Source organism: Falco peregrinus, chromosome Z (genome assembly GCF_023634155.1).
Source record: "Falco peregrinus isolate bFalPer1 chromosome Z, bFalPer1.pri, whole genome shotgun sequence".
NCBI classification, from domain to species: Eukaryota; Metazoa; Chordata; class Aves; order Falconiformes; family Falconidae; genus Falco; species Falco peregrinus.
Window position 1 is genome coordinate 18,958,467 of NC_073739.1, and position 21,353 is coordinate 18,979,819.

General features: G+C 42.4%; 1 protein-coding gene across 1 annotated transcript in view; it reads right to left on the minus strand.

Moving 5' to 3' along the window:
* Positions 1-20,897, minus strand: part of DTWD2 (DTW domain containing 2) — a 98,832-nt gene extending 77,935 nt beyond the window's left edge. The window contains exon 1 of the mRNA XM_055791330.1: positions 20,718-20,897. Coding sequence (XP_055647305.1) covers positions 20,718-20,848 — 131 coding nt within the window. The 5' untranslated portion in view covers positions 20,849-20,897. The remainder of the gene's footprint in view (positions 1-20,717) is intronic.
* Between the last annotated feature and the right edge of the window lie 456 nt (positions 20,898-21,353).

Genomic DNA, 21,353 nt, shown 5'->3' on the forward strand with positions numbered 1-21,353 from the left:
TGCTAGTTGGCACTAGCGACGCTACATTTCAGCTGGATTCAGTGGTTCAAACAGCAACTGAAGCTGTGTAAATGCAGTCTATAAATCTTAAGTTAAATCACCTATAAGTTTCCTGTATTGTTCTTTTGTTATTGTTGTTTTTTTGATTAAAACCAGATAATTACAACTTGTTATTAAGGGTAACCTGACAAGAATGCATGCAAGAATGAAAACTTCCAACACTAACTTCCCATGTCACAGTTCATGAAGTTCTTCAGTTTTGATTTGAATTTAAAGTTACACCCACCGCATTCTCTTGTTACAAAACTACAGACAAGTATCAACAAAACTGATTTTCTATCTCCACAAAAGCAACAGGTCTTCACATATTTGAAATTTAGGTTTACCTATGCAAGTTTACGCTAATTAATGCAGTATTTTAAAGACAGAGCCTATTGATATCTATACTTTATTTGCTAATAGCAAAACAAGTCTGAATCTTACTTCAAAACAAGGAGATGAGAAAGGGGAGCTAAATTAAAAGCTCAGTTCTGAACCAAATTAAGTCAGAAGCTAATTCTACCATTTATTTTTAAGGAAAGCAGGCTCAGAACCCACAGAACTTTCAGAAGTTAAAAGAAGAGCTAAGATTTTTTCTCTCAATCTACGCCACAGTGCCGTATCCTGTCACTTAAAGCTATAAATTTAAGCTTTTTTCCTTTCACAAATATCAAAACAAATAAGGCAAAAAAAAAGAGAAAAAATGCAATTAACATAATGCTATACTTCCGTTTGGTAAAACAGATGAATATATGATACAAAGCCCATTCTAATCTCTATTCAGCATTACCATAAAAGTGGATGCCTATCAGACAAAACTTCTTCAAAGAGTACATACTCCTGTTAAAAGGAAAATCCACCATTCTCTTCAGTTTATCTTCAACTGAATGTAAGCAAAACGTACAGTTAGCAGAGCTCCATATGATGAATAACCAATGTTAGGAAAATGGTTAACTATCAAATAGAATCTTCAACTAAAGTATTCCAGTGCACTATTCACTTTTTCTGCCATAGATGGTAGAAGAATGGAGTTGTGTTTATATATTCAGAGAGCTGAAGGATAACTCTCCATTGTAACACCGTATGAAATAAAATCAGCGTGCAAGCCATCTTCTGCTCACACCGCTTCCCGGCGCCGCGCAGCCGCCAGCAGTACTACCAGTGCTACACTACCCTCTAGCGTCCTTTCTCTGCATAGCAGGCACGTCTGTCGAACATTGATTTGCATCTAGCATCAATCTTATTAAAAAGCAATCAACCGGTTTTCTGGTATCATGCAATGAAATAATTTATGTCAAAATTTTAAATCTGTTATTAAACAGTAAACAGTTATTATATTTCATTAAAATGTGTTGATTTTTCCTGAATACAGAGTATTTTAATGATTTAACCAGGCATCAAGTACATTAAATTATTCAAAAGCTTTTGGGGGTCACTGTAAGATGCTGCTTTTAAGCTATACAACCAATTAAGCACAAGTGCTTTTAAATGCCGAATATAGCAGTCACCACATCAAACTCCAGAATTATACTGATATGTACCTAATGACCACTCATATACTTTGCAGGCAGCATTTCTTAGCAAAAAGATCTTACGATAATACTTTATTTTAAATAAGAAAGCTAGAAGTCTGTCTACACAGACAAACCTTTCTTGTGTAACTTGGAAACATTGGTTTTATAATTAATGTAGTATATTTGGCAAGCATGCTCATAAAGGTTAACAAAAACAAGGTTAGACAGCACCCAAGTACCTTATTTAGGAGACCGATGGGAATGAGACTGACCACAGCAGTTGAATTCTGCACCGAAAATTAGCATCGCCTGCTCAGAGAGGCCACTGGTATTAACCCAGAGAGAGCACAACAGTACAAAGCTATGAACAGACTCATAATATTATTCAGATTGGAAGGGGCCTCCAGAGGTCAGTTTCCCACTCAAAGCAGGAATAATTTCAAAGCCCTTGAGCAACCTGATCTGAACGCTTCCAAGGATAGAGACTCCACAGCCTCCTCAAAAAGAGTAATTTGTTTTTTTCTTAAGTTGAAACACAGCTACACTCATTGAAACAGCCAGGATACAAAGGACCTCTTCTGACACCAGGGCAGGCTGCTGGCCCCCTCCCAGCCTGCCACCCACCTTGGTGCACTAGTTCTTTGCTGGTGAGTGGTTTCCTCAACAGCTAGTATGCAGGCTCGCAATGCTGCCAGGGTTTGTTCAGCCCTGGGCAGAGGGCTTTGAATTTGCTAAATTTTGTGAGGTTCTTAATGACAAGACAGTTTGTTAACTTCTCGCTGAAAGGCAGCTCTACCCTCCTGCAGTACAGCAACTGCTCCCTCCATGTTGGTGCCACCTGCAAGTTTGTCGTGCATGTCTTCCACCCCACCAACCTGGTCACTACGAGCAGGTCCATCAGCTCTGCACACAGCATAAACCCCCATGGAAACCTCTCCAAAGCACCTGTCTCACAGACTCTGAACTGTCAATCATCAGAGCTCAACAGCCCAGCCAGCTCTTTGTTGATTTTGTAGTCCCATTCATCTAGCCTGTATCTTCTCAGCTTGACTACCAGGATACTGTAGAAAATGGTTGAACGTCTCACTAGTATTCTTACCCACTCAAATGTAACCACCACTATTTCAGAACCTGTCATACTGGTTACATACTATTAAATCCATTAACCAGTCTGGCAAAGAAAGTAGACATGCTGTTCTTCCTTCTGTCCCCTACCCCCATTTTTTTTTGTGGTACATTACTTCATTAGTCCTCCGATAGTGCCCTTATTAAATCTCTCCCCTGACCCCTCTCCAAGCCGCTGCATAATCTGTATTTGCAAACATTAACAGAATATGAAAACAAAGCAGTGGCTCATAACAGAATGACATTAAAGGATAACTAGCTTAATCGGGTTTGACAGATTATATCCACTGTACTGTTATAAATGTCAAAGACATTACCAAAGTAGTTCTAGAGACTGAAGGTCTACGATACTTAGCTGTCTAGATCTCTTTGAAAGTACTTGAGTTTAAAACACACACATACACATCAGAATCTCTGCTTCAGTTTCATAAAGCATGAAGGGGCTATACATATAAGAGTCTGCTGTACTCAACATTTTTTTTAATCTACTTGGAGATGGCGTATTCTAAAAGGCACTTAAAACCAACTTAATGCACTACATTAGATGCCTGCTTTTACATACATTAGGTTTCTTAAAAGAACTTAAATGTTCATGGAGAATTAGAGGTAGGTCTCCAAGAGTAATGGCATACCTGGATTTAATTGCTCATCTCTTTGGTATTTTAATGAAGAAATTTCCTATTAGAGGGTACAATTAACAAGCCCTTCTATTAAAAACAGCAAAACACATTTAAACCCTAATGACTTTACAGGCTCAAAACTCCATGTGATGAAAATTCCAACAAAAACAGAGAAATTATCAAGTTTCTAAATTAAATCCTAATAGACACCGAGAATAAAATTAAAGGGATTATTCCCAAACTGCAGTTAAGTGTAATACTGATTTCAGAACTATAAGAAAAAACAAGTTTCATGCGTTATGGAACTGAAGGTGTACCACTACTGTTGTCCCATACAAGTAACAAATCGTAAGAACCTCCAGATCACCCTTTCTGAGATCCTTCTTTATAAAATACTGCCCTGCCCGTCCCATCCCAGCCAACCCGCCAGGTATGGTATCCATACCAGGCATGCCGTCCCATGATATGGAATACCTCTTTGGCTAGTTCGGGTTGGCTGACCTGGCAGTGTCCCCTCCCAGTTCCTTGTGCCCCTCCAGCCTTTTTGTTGGCAAGGCCCAACGAGCTGGAAAGTCTCACATCAAAGCCAAAACACAGCACTGCACTAGCTCCTGAGAAGATAATTAAGTCCATCCCAGCTGAAACCAGGACAAGAAGTCTCTTTTTTTGTTGTTGTTCGTAAAAACATAACTCATTATTTTTTGTTTTATTTTAAAACAAATTAATAACCTGTAAAGATCAAGATTGCTCTTCTTCATTCTTTTGTTCTGTCCTACTAGACTTCCACACCTGTTCCATGAAGTTCTCTGCTCAGCAAGTCGGACTAATCAGGAACGTATGGAGGTGTCACTTCTTGCCACTTCAGTCAGAAATACATGTGAATTATTCCTGTGCTTTAAATGAAAGGGCCAAGTTCTATACTAAAGTTTTCAAGAATGTTAAGTGGAAATTGAATTAAATTCCTTTGCTTCTCCAGGATGTAGGCTGGAATTTAGACTCTTATGACTTCTCAGTGCAGTTTCAGGTATCCTCCACAAATTAAAACATATTCTTCAACAATGGAAATATTTTTTTTACTTTGAAGTGAATAGTTCCTGAATTTTGGGGTACCAGTTCAGGCTAAAGTTAAGCTGGAATTTCTTCCTTGACATCACCAGCTCTGCCAAAAAGAGCAAAATGAGAAATACTCCTCTAAAATCTGGACGTGATGACTGTGGTTGCTGTTTTGGAGCCAGGTGCATTTATGCATTGCATAAAATTCAAATCTATTAATCTGCAGCAGCAAGTGATGGTGTTTGCATTGTTACACTGCATTTTTATTGAAAGATGGAAAAGAACCATGTCATTCTCAGATTAGATAAGACTAGCCAGAAAATTTTCCACTTCTGTAGGGAGAAATGAACTGTTTGTTAGTCCTGTAAGTCTGTATAATGCCCATTCAGAAACCAGAAAAATCCCAAAATTTCATAGCATGTGAAAAATACTTCTTTAGTAAATTATTGATAAAATATAACCAAAATCATCAGATAAATTTATGTATTGTTATAAATAAATGTATTATGAAGATCTCTGTAGGTTTTATGTTTTGTTTTTGGTGGCCATGCATATTGTATTAGCTAGTCTTCCTATATTCTGAGGAGAATGCCACATGGCTTACAAGTTGTGGAGTAGTCAAGAAAGCTTGCTAAACGTGTGCGGAAGCTTAAAAACATCACTGATCTTGGAATGGAGTGTGATTGTGACTGAAGCTTGATTTATCATTCTCTAGCAGTCAAGAATATAAACCAGTGTTAATAAAACTAGCCATGGTTTGTCACTGTCTTCTCTTAACACTCTGACCTTCTCTCCGCTTAACTTTTCCGGCAGTGAATTTCTCCAGACTGTTTGGCTTCCTTAATAAACCCACAAACTGGAGACACTTTGTTTAAGGTAAGGAGCATTGTCTTTCTACTATCTGATGTAAGCATCAAAATAAATAATTCCTGAACATTTCACATTGATTCCAATTTGCTCCATTTATTCTATCCCTAGTGCAAGTTTATCTATTCTTAATTTCATTAAAATGGACTTCTGAAATAAACAGAAACGTGGAAATGCTGGTACTAAACAGAAATATAGGGAAAAATGCCTATTCCATGACAGAGTAGGAAAATGAAAATACTTTATAACACACACTGTAAGGTTGCATAAACAGATATTATCAACACCTAAAAAAGTGTGCATTTTAAGCTACTTCTTTCAAACCCTAAGGAGCATGCACACCCAATTTTATTTAAAATCTCTAAGCTTTTGAGTAACAGTTGATTGATTTCTTTAAAAACAAACAAAAAAAATCACAAAATCCCAAAAACTCAGAAAACTTTATTATCAATCATTGATATAGTAGCAATTAAGAAAAACATGTAGAAAGACATAAACATCAGCCACAGGAAGTACTTAGCTACTTATTAGGTAAGAAAAATTCCAGTTAACCTTACAAAATAAATTGTCTACTACTACTGTTGTGCCAGAAAAGCCAAATGATGAGGCCTCCAGGACTCATTTTGTCCATTTTTTTTTAACACAGTGCCCAGCAAGACAAAAATTAAGTAGAGTAAGGACACATTCTCCTTTAAGTGACTAAGCTGATACAGCTGAACATTTACGTGAAGCCAAACTTGAGATTGCACGAAAACCTCCTGTTACAGTTTGCAGGTCTTCAATACAGACATAGATCTTTTAATAGCTTTAGGAATTGAGGACAAGTATTTAAAAAGAAACTCTCACAACAAATGACAGGCATTGTTGGTATGACTCAGAAATGGTATGTAGAAAGATGGAAGAAAAAAAAACCACCAGAGGACTATGTCTTAGAAGCCAACAGAGAACTATGCTTCCAGTAACAACACAGACAACTACTAGGCCCAGGAGTTTGAAGCTGGATTATTCATTCCAAGCAAAAAGCATTACAGACTTTCACAAAAAAACTTTTCAGCAGAGCTTGTGGAGCATAAGTACAATCCTGGTAAAGCCATAAGAGAGCCAAGACAAAACTGAATCCAGTGCTCAGAAGACAGTATTTGACTTAAAAGATGAGAAGGTGACACACAGGTGCACTGCAAGGGATGGGAGATCAGATGGTGGAATTAAACCATCTAAAAGGAGGAGAGGACTCCAACAACCACCTTCCACAACTGAAATGGAAGACCAAGAAAAAAAAAATTATTAATAAATGAAAGGCAGCCAAAAAACTAGCGATGGAATAAATCAGATCACCCTGGTAATTCATTCTCGGAGAAGTCAGAAAAAAATCCCTTAAGAAATTCTAGGCATACAGATTCAAGAAGGGAAGGAGGTTTGACTGGTGTATCTGAAGTGACAGGAGAGCTTGGTCTTGTAAAAATGAAACTCAATGAGGCTGAGAGCAAAACAAGAGAAGAAGAAGAAGAAGACAAAAAAAAAGAAAAAAGACAGTTTAACTGAAGAAGAATCTGGGTGAATTAAGGCCACATCAGTCACAGGATGTTCAGACAAGCTCTGCAGTACTTCCATGCCATAAACAACTCTGGGCTGTGTCAGGGATGGCCTTCCTCAAAAGGAAATACTGTTCTGTTCCATAGCACCAGATTCCAGGTGAAATTCACCTATGCCAATCTCTGACACAAGCCTCAGAAATTAGGAGAAAAATTACAGTTTGGATGCACTTAAACTAACACTTATTTGGGTTATATGGATAAGAGTCTTCAGCTCTCACTTACTTTTGTAATGATCACAGCATGAAAAGTAAAATACATTTATTTTTCTTTTTAGGTTTTTACCTCGTGTTATGTTTATAAAAATCAATAGCAATTCCTGTAAAGGAACCACTGGTATTTTTAGTATTCCTTGTAATTAAATTCGGAAGGTTTGATCAATGTTGAAACATCTATGGCTTCTCTTACAATACACTACCATCCCCAAGGCAAAGTTGCACTTGGTGTAATTACAGAAAAGAAGCACATCAAAGGTACTAGAGCTGCTTTAATTAACAAGATTATTCTCTGCTGCAGTTCTCATCTCTCATTTTAATTTTAATGCCAGCAGATCATAATGGATACTACCCACATCAACTGAGCACAAAACCAGTGACCTGAAAAGGTCGCTACTCATTAACCTGATCACAATATAATAGGAAATTAATAAATGCCTTTGAAATTTAGACCAGCAGAAAGAAGTAACATTCAAGTCACTAGAATTTTTAATTCATCAACAGTTCTGGCACCACTCATTACTGCTAATACAGGTCAAAGAAACAACAACATGAGAAACTACTTTGGTTTCACTCATACCTTTCATGATGATTCTTTAAGCAACTTAACTTACACCACCTGTTTGTGACACAGCTATAGTTAACTACTAAATGCATTACATAAATAAACTGAACTGACCAATGCTTAGCTTGGTATTTATAATTCTAACTAATAGAAGCCACAGAATTTAGTGTATAAATGACAATCACTTAAAGCAACATTAAGAAAACTATTCAAATTCAAAACTAATGCCTGGTAATTTTTCTACTTACCTTTAGCTTCTCCTCCTAAAATGTGGTATAGATTGCATATATCTTAGTTCATCAATTTCAAACAAGTTACAGCTTCATCTGTAGTTGGTAAATTCTACATCTATTTTACTATTAAGTATATCCTCTCAAGAGTCCCTCCTAACAGTCCTTAAAACTCCCTCAGAATCTTCTACTGAAAATAAACTAAAACTCAAAAGACATATGGAAGGAAAAAGGTAATTCTTGAATGGCAGACTTTCAGCTTGTGTACTCTTACTTTCCACACCCCCAGTCCTATCAAAATTTCTTAGTCTTTTCAGAAGAGCTGACATATTACTGCAAAAATATCTCTGCTGCTCCAATGGCAGAAAAAACTACATAACCACTTAATGCTGAAATAAACCGTCATAGTTTGTAAAATAACTTTTTGCAGTTGCAAAAATAAGCACTTATTGTTAAATAATTCTGAATTAGCCTGTAAAACCTATAAGGAATGTTTTCCATGTTTTCCCCTTGATGCAAAATTGTTTAAATGTAAAACTTACAACAGTAATTTTTCTTTGGTCTTGCAGCTGGATTCTCTACTAGTCCGTAAAGTATAATCAGCTCCAAGTCTGCAGGCAGGCGGGCCAATAGCACCTCCTTGCTTAAGAACTTAACCTACCTCCCAGCTTTCCAAGGCCACTGCTTCAGACCTCTCTGTGCGAATATACAGATATCCAAGCTGGATATGAACTCACAAATCAAATACCAAAAAGAATTCAGTCAAGGCAACAGGGCTCTTTTTCCTGCCACTCACGTTGCTACAGGATTGACAAAGCCCCAAAGCAGGTTCAGACCTGATTTACACCCAGGTCTCTCTTACCTTCTCAGCTCCTTATATACCTACACTTACGGAAAGTACTCTTACATCTCTACCCTTCTGTATTAAATTACATATATATTTGAAATTATATAGAAATCACTAAATGTCACGAATAAACACTTACCATACATTCACAGTAAGGACATGAGAAGCCTTTGCCAATACTTATCATTATTTTTTGAAGAAATATAACTTATAGGTGACAAGACCTGTAACTATTTTATCAGGCTTGTCTGTGTTGAAACTAGTTTACAAAAGTCTCATCAATTCACCAGTTCAGGGAATTATGTCCCCACATTTGGACAACATTTTCAAAAACATGCATGCAATTACTAGGCCAACACAAAGAATTGCAAATGCACCATGTTTTTTGTAAAGTAATAAATTAAAGAAGGTACAAGAAAAAAAAAAATCAGTTCCATAGGCCAAAAATCCATGAAGAAATCATTTCCGATTCCTTCAGCTATACTGCAGCTCACAGAACAATTTACCCACTTCACTATTAACAGCAACAGGTGAAAACAGCTCTTTTAAAAAACGTCATTACTCTCCTGCTAGTGTTTCCCTGCTAGGCACTCCCCTCTTCCACAGCCTCAAACTGGAGTTCTGTCACGAAGTCCTTCCATGCAAATCCAAAGGTAGACCTAAGATTTAATTTCTTCAACAATAATCAGTCTTCACACAAGCTGGTTGGGCATATCTGCAAGATACTGAATACTAACTACCAAAATACCTTCCTAAGCAAATGCTGATGCTTGCAGACACTCTTGACATACTGTCATGTACATAGCATCATCATAATGCAACCTTTGACTGCAACCAAGAACTGGAAAGCCAGTTTCATATTTAAAAAGGATTAGTATTTCTACAGGTTTTTGCCACATCACAGAATTAAATTTAATTACCAGCTACTTGTGCTCTTCTGGCAGATCTTTAATCTGCCACTGCCTCATTACTATCCTATTAACTTCACCGAGATCAACTCGTCTGTTGAAGGCACTACTTTCTGCTCAGCTTTTAGTCAAATGGTCAGGAATGACAGATTAATAAAACCTCATCATGAATGGTTACATTATTATCTTCTGTATCTCACAAGAAAGATACATGTATTTATTTTTTAATGTGGACACTTCTGATTTAGTAGTCTTAAGTTATCTCAGTGCTCTTTCACAGCATTTAAACCTATCCATGTCAAGCTTCCACCATTTCACCACCTACATCCAGACTGATAATCCCACCCACAGCAGGCAGAAAGCTGGTAAAAAGCCTGTCCAGCAGAAACCTCACTCAGCAGAACAGCTAATTGGTTTGTTCAGCCTGGAGAAGAGAAGGTCAAGGGGTGACCCTGTTGGAGCCTACAACTTCCTCAAGGCAGGCAACGGAGGCGAGGTGCTGATCTCCTCCCTCTGGTGACCAGCAACAGGACACGAGGAAAGGGAATGAAGCCATGTCAGGGGAAGTTCATGTGGGACATTAGGAAAAAGTTCATCACCGAGGACATGGTTGGACACTGCAGCAGGCTCCCCAGGGAAGGGGTCACAGCACCAAGCCTGTCAGGGTTCAAACAGCGTCTGGAGAATGCTCTTAGTAATACAGTCTAGTTTTAGGTAGTCCTGCCAGAAGCAAGGAGTTGGATTCAATGATCCTTATAGGTCCCTTCCAACTTGAGATATTCTATGATAATTCACCTACATTGGATTAGAACATTGCTCTCAGCAATGGTGGTCACAGGGCACGGTTCCCAGGCACCACTGAGGTAACCATCCCTTTGCCTTTTGACCCTTAAGACTCATACAGAGCTTCAGAACAAGGACACACCTCTGCAAGTCTCAGGCTGCAGGGAGGGCTTGGGGCCTATCACTGGGGCATGTGGTCTTCTAGCCTGCAGGAGTGGTGCAGCTGTCCACTAACTGTGCTACATAGTGGAAGAGCTGTGGGAAGAGGTCACCGTGCACAGCATCACAGAGCCTGAGAAAGTGATTGGTTGGATCTGAAACCCCAAACCTTCAGCTGCAGCAGAGGGGCACAAAGAACCTGTGTCCATGAAGCTGGTAAGGTAGAACTCCTATCACAATGAAGGCTAGGACGTGGTGACCTCTCACACCAGGAGGAAGGCTCCTGCCCCACCTGTTGACTTGCAGTTACACAATAGGTTCACTGTCTTCATAGCTGATAAGCTGGGAGTGCTGTCAAATGGAGCACCTCTGATGGCTTGGTGTCATCCACTCAGGATCACTAGAAGGAAGCAAGATGTGACAGACGACTCCCTGCTGCAGGGAATGGAGCCACTCCATGATGTGTCTTCTAGGGAAGTTTGCTGATTGCTTGGGGCTCACATTTGGGATACTGTAGAAAAGCAACCAAGGCTCATCTGGCTCTCTGATTACTACCCTCTGCTGCTCTTACACTTGGGCACCAGTGACACTGTTAGAGTGGCCTGAAAAGTATCAAGCATGACTAGAGAGCACTAGGGGTGGCAGTCTAGGGCACAGGTGATGGTCTTGTCAGTCCTGCTGGTGAGGAAGAAGAGTCTCAGAAGGACTCAACAAAACCTGTAGGTTAACAACTGTTTGGGCAGCAGGTGTCAGCAGCAGTGTTGGTTTCTACAACCATGAGATCCTTTTTGAGAGTCAACAACTACCTGAAAGAAATGGGATGCATTTTCTATAGGGGGTAAAACTACTTCTGCCAACAGGCTGGCCAAACTATTGTTAGGGAGAGCATTAAACTAGAAATCATGGGGAAGGGAGTGATTCCTCAACAAATAAGTAAAGAAGAAAAAGGCAAGCCTCACAGTGATGGGAACAGAAGGGATACAACAACCAAAAAAAGAGGTGAAGAGTGGACAGGCATGTGAAGAAGGAGGTGCCTGCAGAACAGCCTAACGGGGAAGGTTCTTAAGCCTGCACTGGCCTTGGTCCTCATGGGCAGCTTTAACCATCCTGATACCTGCTGTGTAGTGGGTTTGCCTGGCAAGGTTTTGGTAGCAAGGGGACTACAGGGGTGGCACCTGTGAGAAGCTGCTAGAAGCTTCCCCTGTGTCAAACAGAGCCAATGCCAGCCGGCTCCAAGATGGACCTGCCACTGGCTGAGGCTAAGCCCATCAGTGACAGTGGTAGCACCTTTGTGATAACCTATTTAAGAAGGGAAAAAAAAAATCTGTACAACAATTTGCAGCAGATGAGAGGAGTGAGAATATCTGAGAGCAACAACTCTGCAGGCACCCAAGTTTGTGAAGAAGGAGGGGCACGAAGAGCACAGATTCCTCTGCAAGCCACGGCGAAGATCACGGTGAGGCAGGCTGTCCTTCTGCAGCCCATGGAGGTCTGTGGTTGGAGAAAATAAGACACCTGCAGCCCATGGAGGACCCCACACCAGAGCAGGTGGATGCCTGAAGGAGGGTGTGACCCTGAACCAGGTTTGCCAGCAGAACTTGTGGACCTGTGGTGAGAAGAGCTCACACTGGAGCAGGTTTGCCAGCAGAACTTGTAGATATATGGGGGACTCACGCTGGAGCAGCGTGTTCCTGAAGGACTGCACCCCATGGAAGGGACACATGATGGAGCAAGGGAAGTGTGAGGAGGAAGGAGTGGCAGAGACAATGTGATGAACTGATAGTAACCCCCATTCCCTGTCCCCCTGCACCACTCGAGAGGAGGAGGTGGAGAAATCAGGAATGAAGTTGAGCCTGGGAAGAAGGGAGGGTGGGGGAAAGGTGTTCCTAAGTTTTGACTTCCGGTTCTCACTATCCTACTCTGATTTTAAGGGCAATAGATGAAATTAATTTTGTCCAGTCTGTTTCGCTCATTACAGTAATTGCTGAGTGACCTCTCCCTGTCCTTATCTCGACCCATGAACCTTTTGTTATATTTTCTCTCCCCTATCCAACTGAGGAAAAGAGTGATAGAGTGGATTTGGTGGGCACCTAATGTTCAGCCAGAGTCAAACCACCACATGCTGGAAGGACAATGCAGCAAGTCTCATGCAATCTAGGAGATTTTAATACATTGATGACAAATTCCTGGCACAACTGATTGAGGAACCCACAAGGAAAGTAGCTTTGCTGAATGTGATACTTCTAAACAAGGCAGAAGCAGCCTTGGCATGACCATGAAATGGTGGAATTCAAGATCCTAAGAAGAAAGAGCGGAGCAAAAAGTAGGACCATTGCTCTGTATTTCTGGAGCGTGGACTTCAACCTCTTCAGGGATCTGCTTGGAAGAATCCCAGGGGATGTGGCCATGAAGAGAAAAGCTGTTCAGAAGAGTTGGCCGATATTCAAGGATCACCTCTTCCAAAGATAGGAAAGGTCCATCCCAACAAGCAGGAAATCAGCAGAGATGGCAGGAAGCTTGCATGGATGAGCCAGGAGCTCCTGACTAAACTCAGACTTAAAAAACAAATAAATGTACAAGAGATGAAAGCAGGGACAGGTGACCTGGGAGGAGTACAGAGCTGCTGTCTGAGCATGTAGGGATGGCAAAGGGTGACCTGGCATTTAATTCCGGTAAGGGATGTGAAGGGCAACAGGAAAGGCTTCTGCCAGGTAGATAAACACAAAAAAAAGGTGGCTAGTGAAAACATGAGCCCACTGCTGAATGGTGCGGGGGAACAGGTGACACAGAACAGGGAAAAGGCTCAGGTGCTCAAGGCCTTCTTTGCCTTGGTCTTTACCAGTAAAACCAGCCTTTGGGAATCCCAGGCGCTTGAAAGCAGAGGGGAAAGTATGGAACAAAGGCGGCTTACCCTTGGTGGAGGAGGACAAGGTCAGGGAGCATTTAAAACTAACTGGATGTTCAGATGTCCACAGGGCCTTATGGGCTGCATCCATGCATGCAAAGGGAGCTGGCTGATGCTATTGTGAGACCAATTTTGATCACCTCTGGATAATCGGAGAGATTGCTGAAGACTGGAAGAAAGCACATCACTCCTGTCTGCAAGAAGGGCAAGAAGATCCAGCAAAGTACAGATCAGTCAACCTCACATCAATCACTGGGACGTTAGTAGAGAAAATCCTCGTGGAAACTATTTCCAAACACACGAAGGACAAGAAGGGAATTGGGACTAGTCAGATGGACATACAAAGGGGAAATCATGCTTGACCAACCTGTTGGCCTTCTACAGTGGGGTGACTAGCTTGTGGATGAGGGAAGAGCAGTGGATGTTGTTCTTCTGACAGCATCTCAGACTCCCATAACACCCTCCTAGATAAGCTGATAAAGTACCACTTAGATAAGCAGACAGTGAGGAGGAGCGAGAAGTAGCTAAACAGCCAGGTGCAGAGGGTTGTGACCAGTGGGATGAAGTCCACAGGTTGCTCCTGGAGAACTCCAGGTGTTCATACTGGGGATAATACTATTTAACCTCTTTATTAGTGACCTGGATGCTGGTACAGCGTGCACACAATCGCACTCTGTTGCTAAACGTCACAGATTATACACTGGGAAGAGTGGCAGGTACACGGCTGTGCTGCCATCCAGAGGTATGACTGATAAATGAACCTTTTCAAGGAAAGAAGGCTCAGAAAACAATGTAGGAAGTCACCAAAGCTATCATAAAGGAAGCTGGACACTTCAACACAAAGGGAAGCTGAGGGTGGCCTTTGCTTTAGTTAAGCTGCTCTATCAGTTGAATGGGTCAACTGTTTGTGTAAATGGCCTCCACTGAGAAAATCAATAGACAGCATTATCTTCCTGACCCAGCCAGACCAGCATGAATTAAGTATTTATACGGCTGGGCTCAGCATAGTACGAAAGCTGAGCAAACACCACCTTTCATGTTTGAACCTTGAAGAGAGCAATGGGCTTGACCCGGGCTCAACCCATGCACTCCTTCCCCGCAACTTAGGATGCAGAGTCTAGTGATGGCTAGCAGTAATCACATTTCTGCTGTGATCCAATATACACTGCAGACCGCAATTGCCATATTGTGATTCTACTTGATTTCAGTACACTGCTGTATCACTCAGCTAAATCAAAATTTGTGTGACATCAGGTATATTCAAATAAGTAAATCTGATATTAATCTTTCGATTTTTCCCTGTGTGGAATATCTAAAAGAACTTCATCCTGGAATACCGGACTCTGACAAGAGGGACCCTGACAGGCTGGAGAAATGGCCTGACAGAAAAGTCTTGCACAGGGGGAAGAACACCTCCAGGCACCAGTACATGCTTTGGGACCAAATGGATGGCAAACAGCTCTGTAGAGAAGGACCTGTCAGACCACAAGCAAACCATAAGCCAGCAAAGTGTCCTTGCCCTTGCCACAAAGGTGGCCAGCAGCATCCTGGGCAGCATTAAGAATACTACCTGGAGGTCAAGGGAGGTGATCCTTGCTGTCTACTCAGCACTGGTCAGGCAGTCTGGAGTGTTGGGTCCAGCTCTGGGCTTCCCAGTACAAGTCAAAGCAACTTACTGGAGCATGTCCAGCACATGGCCAAAGATGACTAAGGGACTGGAGCATTTTTTGTATGAGGAGAGGCAGAGAGCTGGGCGTCTTCAGCCTGGAAAAGAAAAGGGTCAGGAGGATCTTATCCATGTGTATAAATGCCTGATGGGAGGCAATGAAGATAAAAGGAGCCAGTCTCAGCATCATGCACTATCAGGGTAAGAGGCAATCACCACAAGTAAAACACATAAAACTCCATCTGAACACAGGAAAACATTTTTATTGGCTAAACCCTGGAAGAGGTTCCCAGAGTGGTTGTGGAGTCTCCATCCCTGCACAAATGCAAAACACAACTGGACGTGGCTCTGGGCAACCTGGTCTCACTGACCCTGCTTGAGCAGGGGGGTATGGACTAGATGATCTCAAGAGGTTCCTGCCAACCTCACCCATCCTGTGATTCTGTGATGTAAGCAACGGTGACATGACAGGGATCATGCTACCACTGCAGCTGAGAACCCTAACCCTGCCAGACCGTGAAAGTGGTCATTGACAACAGACATATCCTGACAAGAAGCAGATATTCCTCTTCACACAGCACAAGAGAAAACATTTCAAGTGGAAAAAAATTACCCTAAACTATGAGATGGTAATACTGCTTCTTTTCACCACTATTTGGAGGAGCTCTATTACTAGTACCGTGTTACTGCTGCTGTACCAACCACGAATAACAGAGATCCCCACAGACTAGATGATACTTTCCTTCACAGTAGCACTATATACACACACTAATACCAAATTATGAGATACAGCAACTCCTTCCTGAAACCCTACAAGAGTCCTGCCACTCACACAGTGAACCCACCTCTCCCGATGAAAGAAAATAATCACTGGAGCAACCTGGCTTTTAGTTGCTGCTAGATTTAAAGTGCCTGTGAATGGATCTCATTTTTTCTTCATCTGCTCAGCCTTTGCCTTTCTCCTGATGATGCAGAAATTTAGCTCCTTCTAAACTTTGCAAAATCACCTTATTCACAAAATTTTGACAAGTATCTTCTCAGATACACTTGTAAACCCACTTTATGCATTTAACTATATTGAAAATGAGTGAATTCAGCAAAAATATTTAGAGGTCTTTAAAATGGGCTAATAATATTTTTTAAAATTTTAAAAATTTGCCTTTGATACACCATTTAAGAACCTGGAATAATAAAATTCACTCAGGTGAGGCCTGTCACCTAATCATGTGGGGTTTTTTTCTTTTTTTCAATGCAAATGTAAAAGGAAATGCATAAACTTTTTTAAAAATATCCTACAGAACAGCAAGTCACTTCTTACAAATCATGAACCATTGGGAAACATACTGTTTCAGTTACAAAAGTTTATTTAAGCAGTGGTAAGGAATCAATACTTTCGGGGAGTGAAAAATTGCAATAAACAGAGCAGTGGAAACAAATGCCTAGAGTTCATTCTTAAGAACATCAAAGGCTACGAAGCTATTTTCTTGCAGCAGACATTGCTAAGAGAATTAATGCATGCTTATTTCACTTTCTCTAATAGTCAAACTTTAAAATTCACATTTACACTTAATTACCATTATTAATGTACTGTAAAGCAACAACATACATTTATTGTGTTGAAGGAAGATGACATTGCTTCTTCAGACCCAGCCTTTATAAGACTTAACAGGATTATTAACAAATACGGGACACTTACATAGAAACACTATTTTTCCTCAAAATACGAAGCAGCACTATGCCATCACAGCATTATCAATCTACCAATGCTATCAAAAGCAGTCACACAGTATCCAGATTAATTACAGTAGCTGTAATATTTTAGATATAGGCAAAGGGATCATTTGTACTAAAGGATTAAAGTTATTCCTTCAGTTTTTTCCCCTCTTGAAATACAAATACTGTACAACAGCATGTATCATAGCAGAATCTGAAAAAATCACCAGTGGTTGTTATCCTAACTTTACAACATAAGTTAGTCCTGCAAACATAGATGACTATTTCCAGTGGGGATCTGTCATGGCCCACAGAGACCTAGCAATTCCCAGAGATCATAAGTGATATAGTTAAATCTTTAGTTTTTCCAGAAAACATTTCTCAGAAGTTCTGCCACTACAGTAAAATTCTGCACATGCACAGTCAGGATCTGTAGTAACATGACATTGTGCACTTATTGCTTTTGTCCTACCAAAAGGCTTTTTTCCCTAACAGCACACCAAGTATCTATAAAATGGTGAACTCTGACCCACACAAGGACACAATTTCAAAATGTTATATTACTCTGAGTGTCACACAACAAATTCAAATTGTTGTCTTATATGGCTCCAGTTGTGGAGCCTGCTCACTTCGTTTTCCACGCTAACAGAAACTTGGAAGCTATATTGAGCTTATTCTCCAATTTAAGTGTTTGGGTGTGGGGCTTTAACTTCTGAAAGCAAGCTGAACATTTAAATCAGCTGAAAAGCTTTAAGAAGTGATCAAATAACCATCAGTGATTCAAAGCTCATCAATACTGACCTTTTGGTTTTGGCAGACAAACAGAACATTTATTGAATGTAGCCTCGAGAATAAAATAGCCAAAAGTCAACTGCACATAATTCATTTGTATTAGCAGTTTGCCATCTCAAACACCACCTATGAGTAGAATAATTTTCCACAATCTTTTTTTTCTTAAGTAGCACTTACACACAAACACAAAAACCTTCAAAATATAAAAATTCATTACACTATTTCATTCAGATTCTCTACCATAAGCTATTGCAAATGTTAGCCTTTTCTCCACAACCACCATAGGCAACAGAAAGTCTCAAACTCATAATACTTGGAAACATTCTGTTCCTTCAGGATGCTCAAGTCATATATATTATCCAAAAACTTAGCTACCTTCACTCCCACATTCCTGCTTCACATATTGACTGATTAAGTAATCATTAGAAAGCTGTCAATCAGCTGTCTTGCCATACTAAAAAAACGCCAAAACCTTAAGTAGGCCCCTACGAGGAATCACCAGATGATGACAGAGAGAACCCATTCTTCTGTGCTTTTGTACTGAATTCAGACCACCACCACTATAAACATTGATTCAAAATACTCTTAAATCACATTCATTAAGGTGCTTTACAGTAAAAATCTATAGTTTAGAAAACCAGGGGATTCAGTTAAAGATACTTGTCTCCAACCACTGCCATCATGATAATGTTCGGGGTAAATCAAGTTTCATAATACTCCTTCCAACAATGTATTCTAAGTCACTGACTTACTTTTCTCCAAGTCATACCACAGAATGCTGTGCTCAATGAGAAGATTAATTTAGTTATATTCCTGAGGAAGAGGATGGAGAGGATACACTGCAAAAACAGTCTTGAGTGCACAATTCAATTTTGCATTGCAAACTCTATCAAAACATTGTTTTAAAACAATTGCCACTTCCCTCATTCCTTTAAAAGCAAGCAGTTCCTTGGTTTTTCTGCTCCTGCATTTCTTTCATTGTCTGTCCTCATTGCACCCATGCTCTTCACAGCAAGTGTAATGCATTTAGAGCTCTTCACGAAGCTAGTGTTTTCATACTACACGGTGATGAGAAGCTGAGTAAGTACTTTCCATCTGGTTCTACCATGGAAGAAAACAGGCAGATGCCTATTCTGGAAACCATTTCTGTGGATGACTCATCAAAGAATCTGTTTAAAATTGGAGGAATTAAGAGCAGGGGTTATGAAACACTGACAAAAAAACCCAATAATCAGCAGCACCCTGTAGGCATTTTAGAAGAACTCGAGGTTAAAAGGCTGAATAAGGAATGACAGTAGGTTAACTCTCATTCAGCAGTTCCTTGGCACCTCAGGACTAGAAATGGTGTAAGTGAAACAACTTCCAAAAAAATTAAAATCTGCAACAAATAAAACTGTTAATGTAAGTAGAAGTAATTAAAAATACGGTTAGTGAACACTTACAAAAAATACATGATTTACATGAGAAGCATTGGCATGGCTTTTGCAAAAGGAAATCCTGCTTTTCAAAACTATTTAAGATCTCTGAAGGATTCAACAAACATGGGGGTGAGTGCTGTAGCTGTCTAAAACCAACTTTGGCTTTGCAAGACTTTTAACAAAGTCATTTAACAAAAGGTTGCTAGGAAACTAAGCAGCCACAGCATGAGTAACATTACTCAAGGTGTAAACCTCTGGCTTGAATAAGCACATTGAATATATGTGCAAAAAAGGCAGGTGGATGCCACAACCAAAATAAACAAAAATTTAACTCTTCCCATACAGGGTTTGTAGGCCTGAGGTGTCTTCTCGCCAGCCAGATGTTACAGATTTTGCAGACAGAAGAACTCTACATTGGTTCAAGGGGGAGAAATTCACAGACGGAAAAAAAAAATAAATTTACTGGGGCATATTAAATAAACACAAAGCCACACCTGACTCAAGAAGTTCCTTGAGCTAAAACTCACTGGAGAAAAAGAGAGCAGGAAAAGTGAAGTGTCATGCATCTGCTCAGTTTCAACTTTGGGCATCAACTATTACCTATAACTACTTTTTTTCCTAATATATAACATTTACAAATGTTATGACTTACACTACACGTATTTTTAGTAATGACTTATTTACAGGAATCTCACCAAAAAATATATTCCTGAACTCTGCCGCTTTAAAGAGACTACTACACTATTAGTAAAATTACATGCCTTTCTACTTGTTTTACCAATCAACAGAAACAGGTTAAATCAATATAGGTGCTGGCATTTTTCTTTTTCTTTGGGGGTTTTGCACAAACTTTTCAGTTCAGGAACAACATACTGCCAGCTCACTCCACTAAAAGGACATACATACACTGACATCTAATCAGATTACAAGATATTTAGGATTACAAATCACTGCCTGCTTTAGAAAGATACCGGAGTTCGCATGGTTATATTAACCCTTCCCCAGTGCTTGAACGGATTTCAAAGTTTGCTGTAAAGTTGCTAGGTAAAGGTAGTTTTATTGACAAAGCGCCGGAGACGTACTGCGCTGCAGGGCGCCCGGGAGACACCGCGCCCCCCTCCCGCACCGCGCCCCACGGACTCCAGGGAACATTTTTCACCGTGTCACCGCGGGCGGCACGGGAAGGGAGCCCGGGGGTCTAACCAGTGCAGCCGGGCGAGAACCAGAGACTTCTTAAAAAAAAGCTCACACCACCTCGTCGTCAGCCTCTAACTGCCACCGAGCCCCCCCCTCCCCCCGCCCGCCATCTTCACCGCCGAGGGCGGCGGCTCAGCCGGTTTCGCGCCCGGCCGCGGGGAAGGCGGCTCCCTGAGGGGAAGGGGCGCTCTATCTGCCGGCAGCGCCGCCGCCTACGCGCGGACACGCCCCCCGGCAGGTACGCGTGAGCGCTGCCACACGGACGTGCGACAGGCCGGTTACACTCGAGCCGCTACCTGGCGGGCGTGTGCGTGGGCGTGAGGGCGGCTTCTTTCCCGCTAAGCAGCCGGGCCCCTCAGCGGCACCGCTGCTGAGCGACCACGCGCAGCTCGGGCGCTGCTCCGCGCCGCCCCCCGCCCCGGGACCTCAACGCAGCCTCCCGAAGGCCGGGGGCGGGGCCAGGGCCCGCCGGCCCCGCGGCCCCTCCGCCGCCGCGCCGCGCGCGTCACCTGCAGCGCCCGCACTCCGGCCGCCTCTCGCAGCGCTCCACCGGCAGCTCCCACAGGCCCGCGCAGCCCTCGCCCTCCTCGGCCGGGGCCGGGGCCGCCCCGCTGCCGGCCGCCGCGCTGCCCCGCTCCATGCCGGCGCGGCGGGAGGCGCCGGCCCCCGCCAGGGGGCGCCGGCAGGCAGGAAAGGCCGCCGTACCCGTTCACGTGAGGCGTCCCCGCCCTCTGGCGGGAGCTCGTCCAATCGGGGCGCGAGGAGCCTTCCCGCCGGCGCGTGGCGGAGCGGCGGGGCGCAGCCTGCAGGAGGCGCTGTTGCCGCACGTTGTTCCCTTCGGGGCGCCCCGTCTGCCGCCGCCCGGCGGGGCTGAGCCGCGGGGTCCCGGGAGCTGCCTCCGCCCTTTCCCGGAAGGGGCGTCGGCGCTTGCGGGCGGCGAGACGGGCGCTAAGACGCTAACAGCCCGCTTGTCATGGCGGCGGGGCCGGGCCTATCGCCTCCAGGCAGGCCTCGGCCCTTCTCCGCCGCACCGCGGCGGCTCCTCGCGCGCGAATTGCAGCTTAGCCCGTGCCTGGCCCTTCCGAGCAGTACCGGGGGCGGGGAGGGGGCCGGCCGCTCGGTGGGGGTCTGCCCGGAGCCCGGCC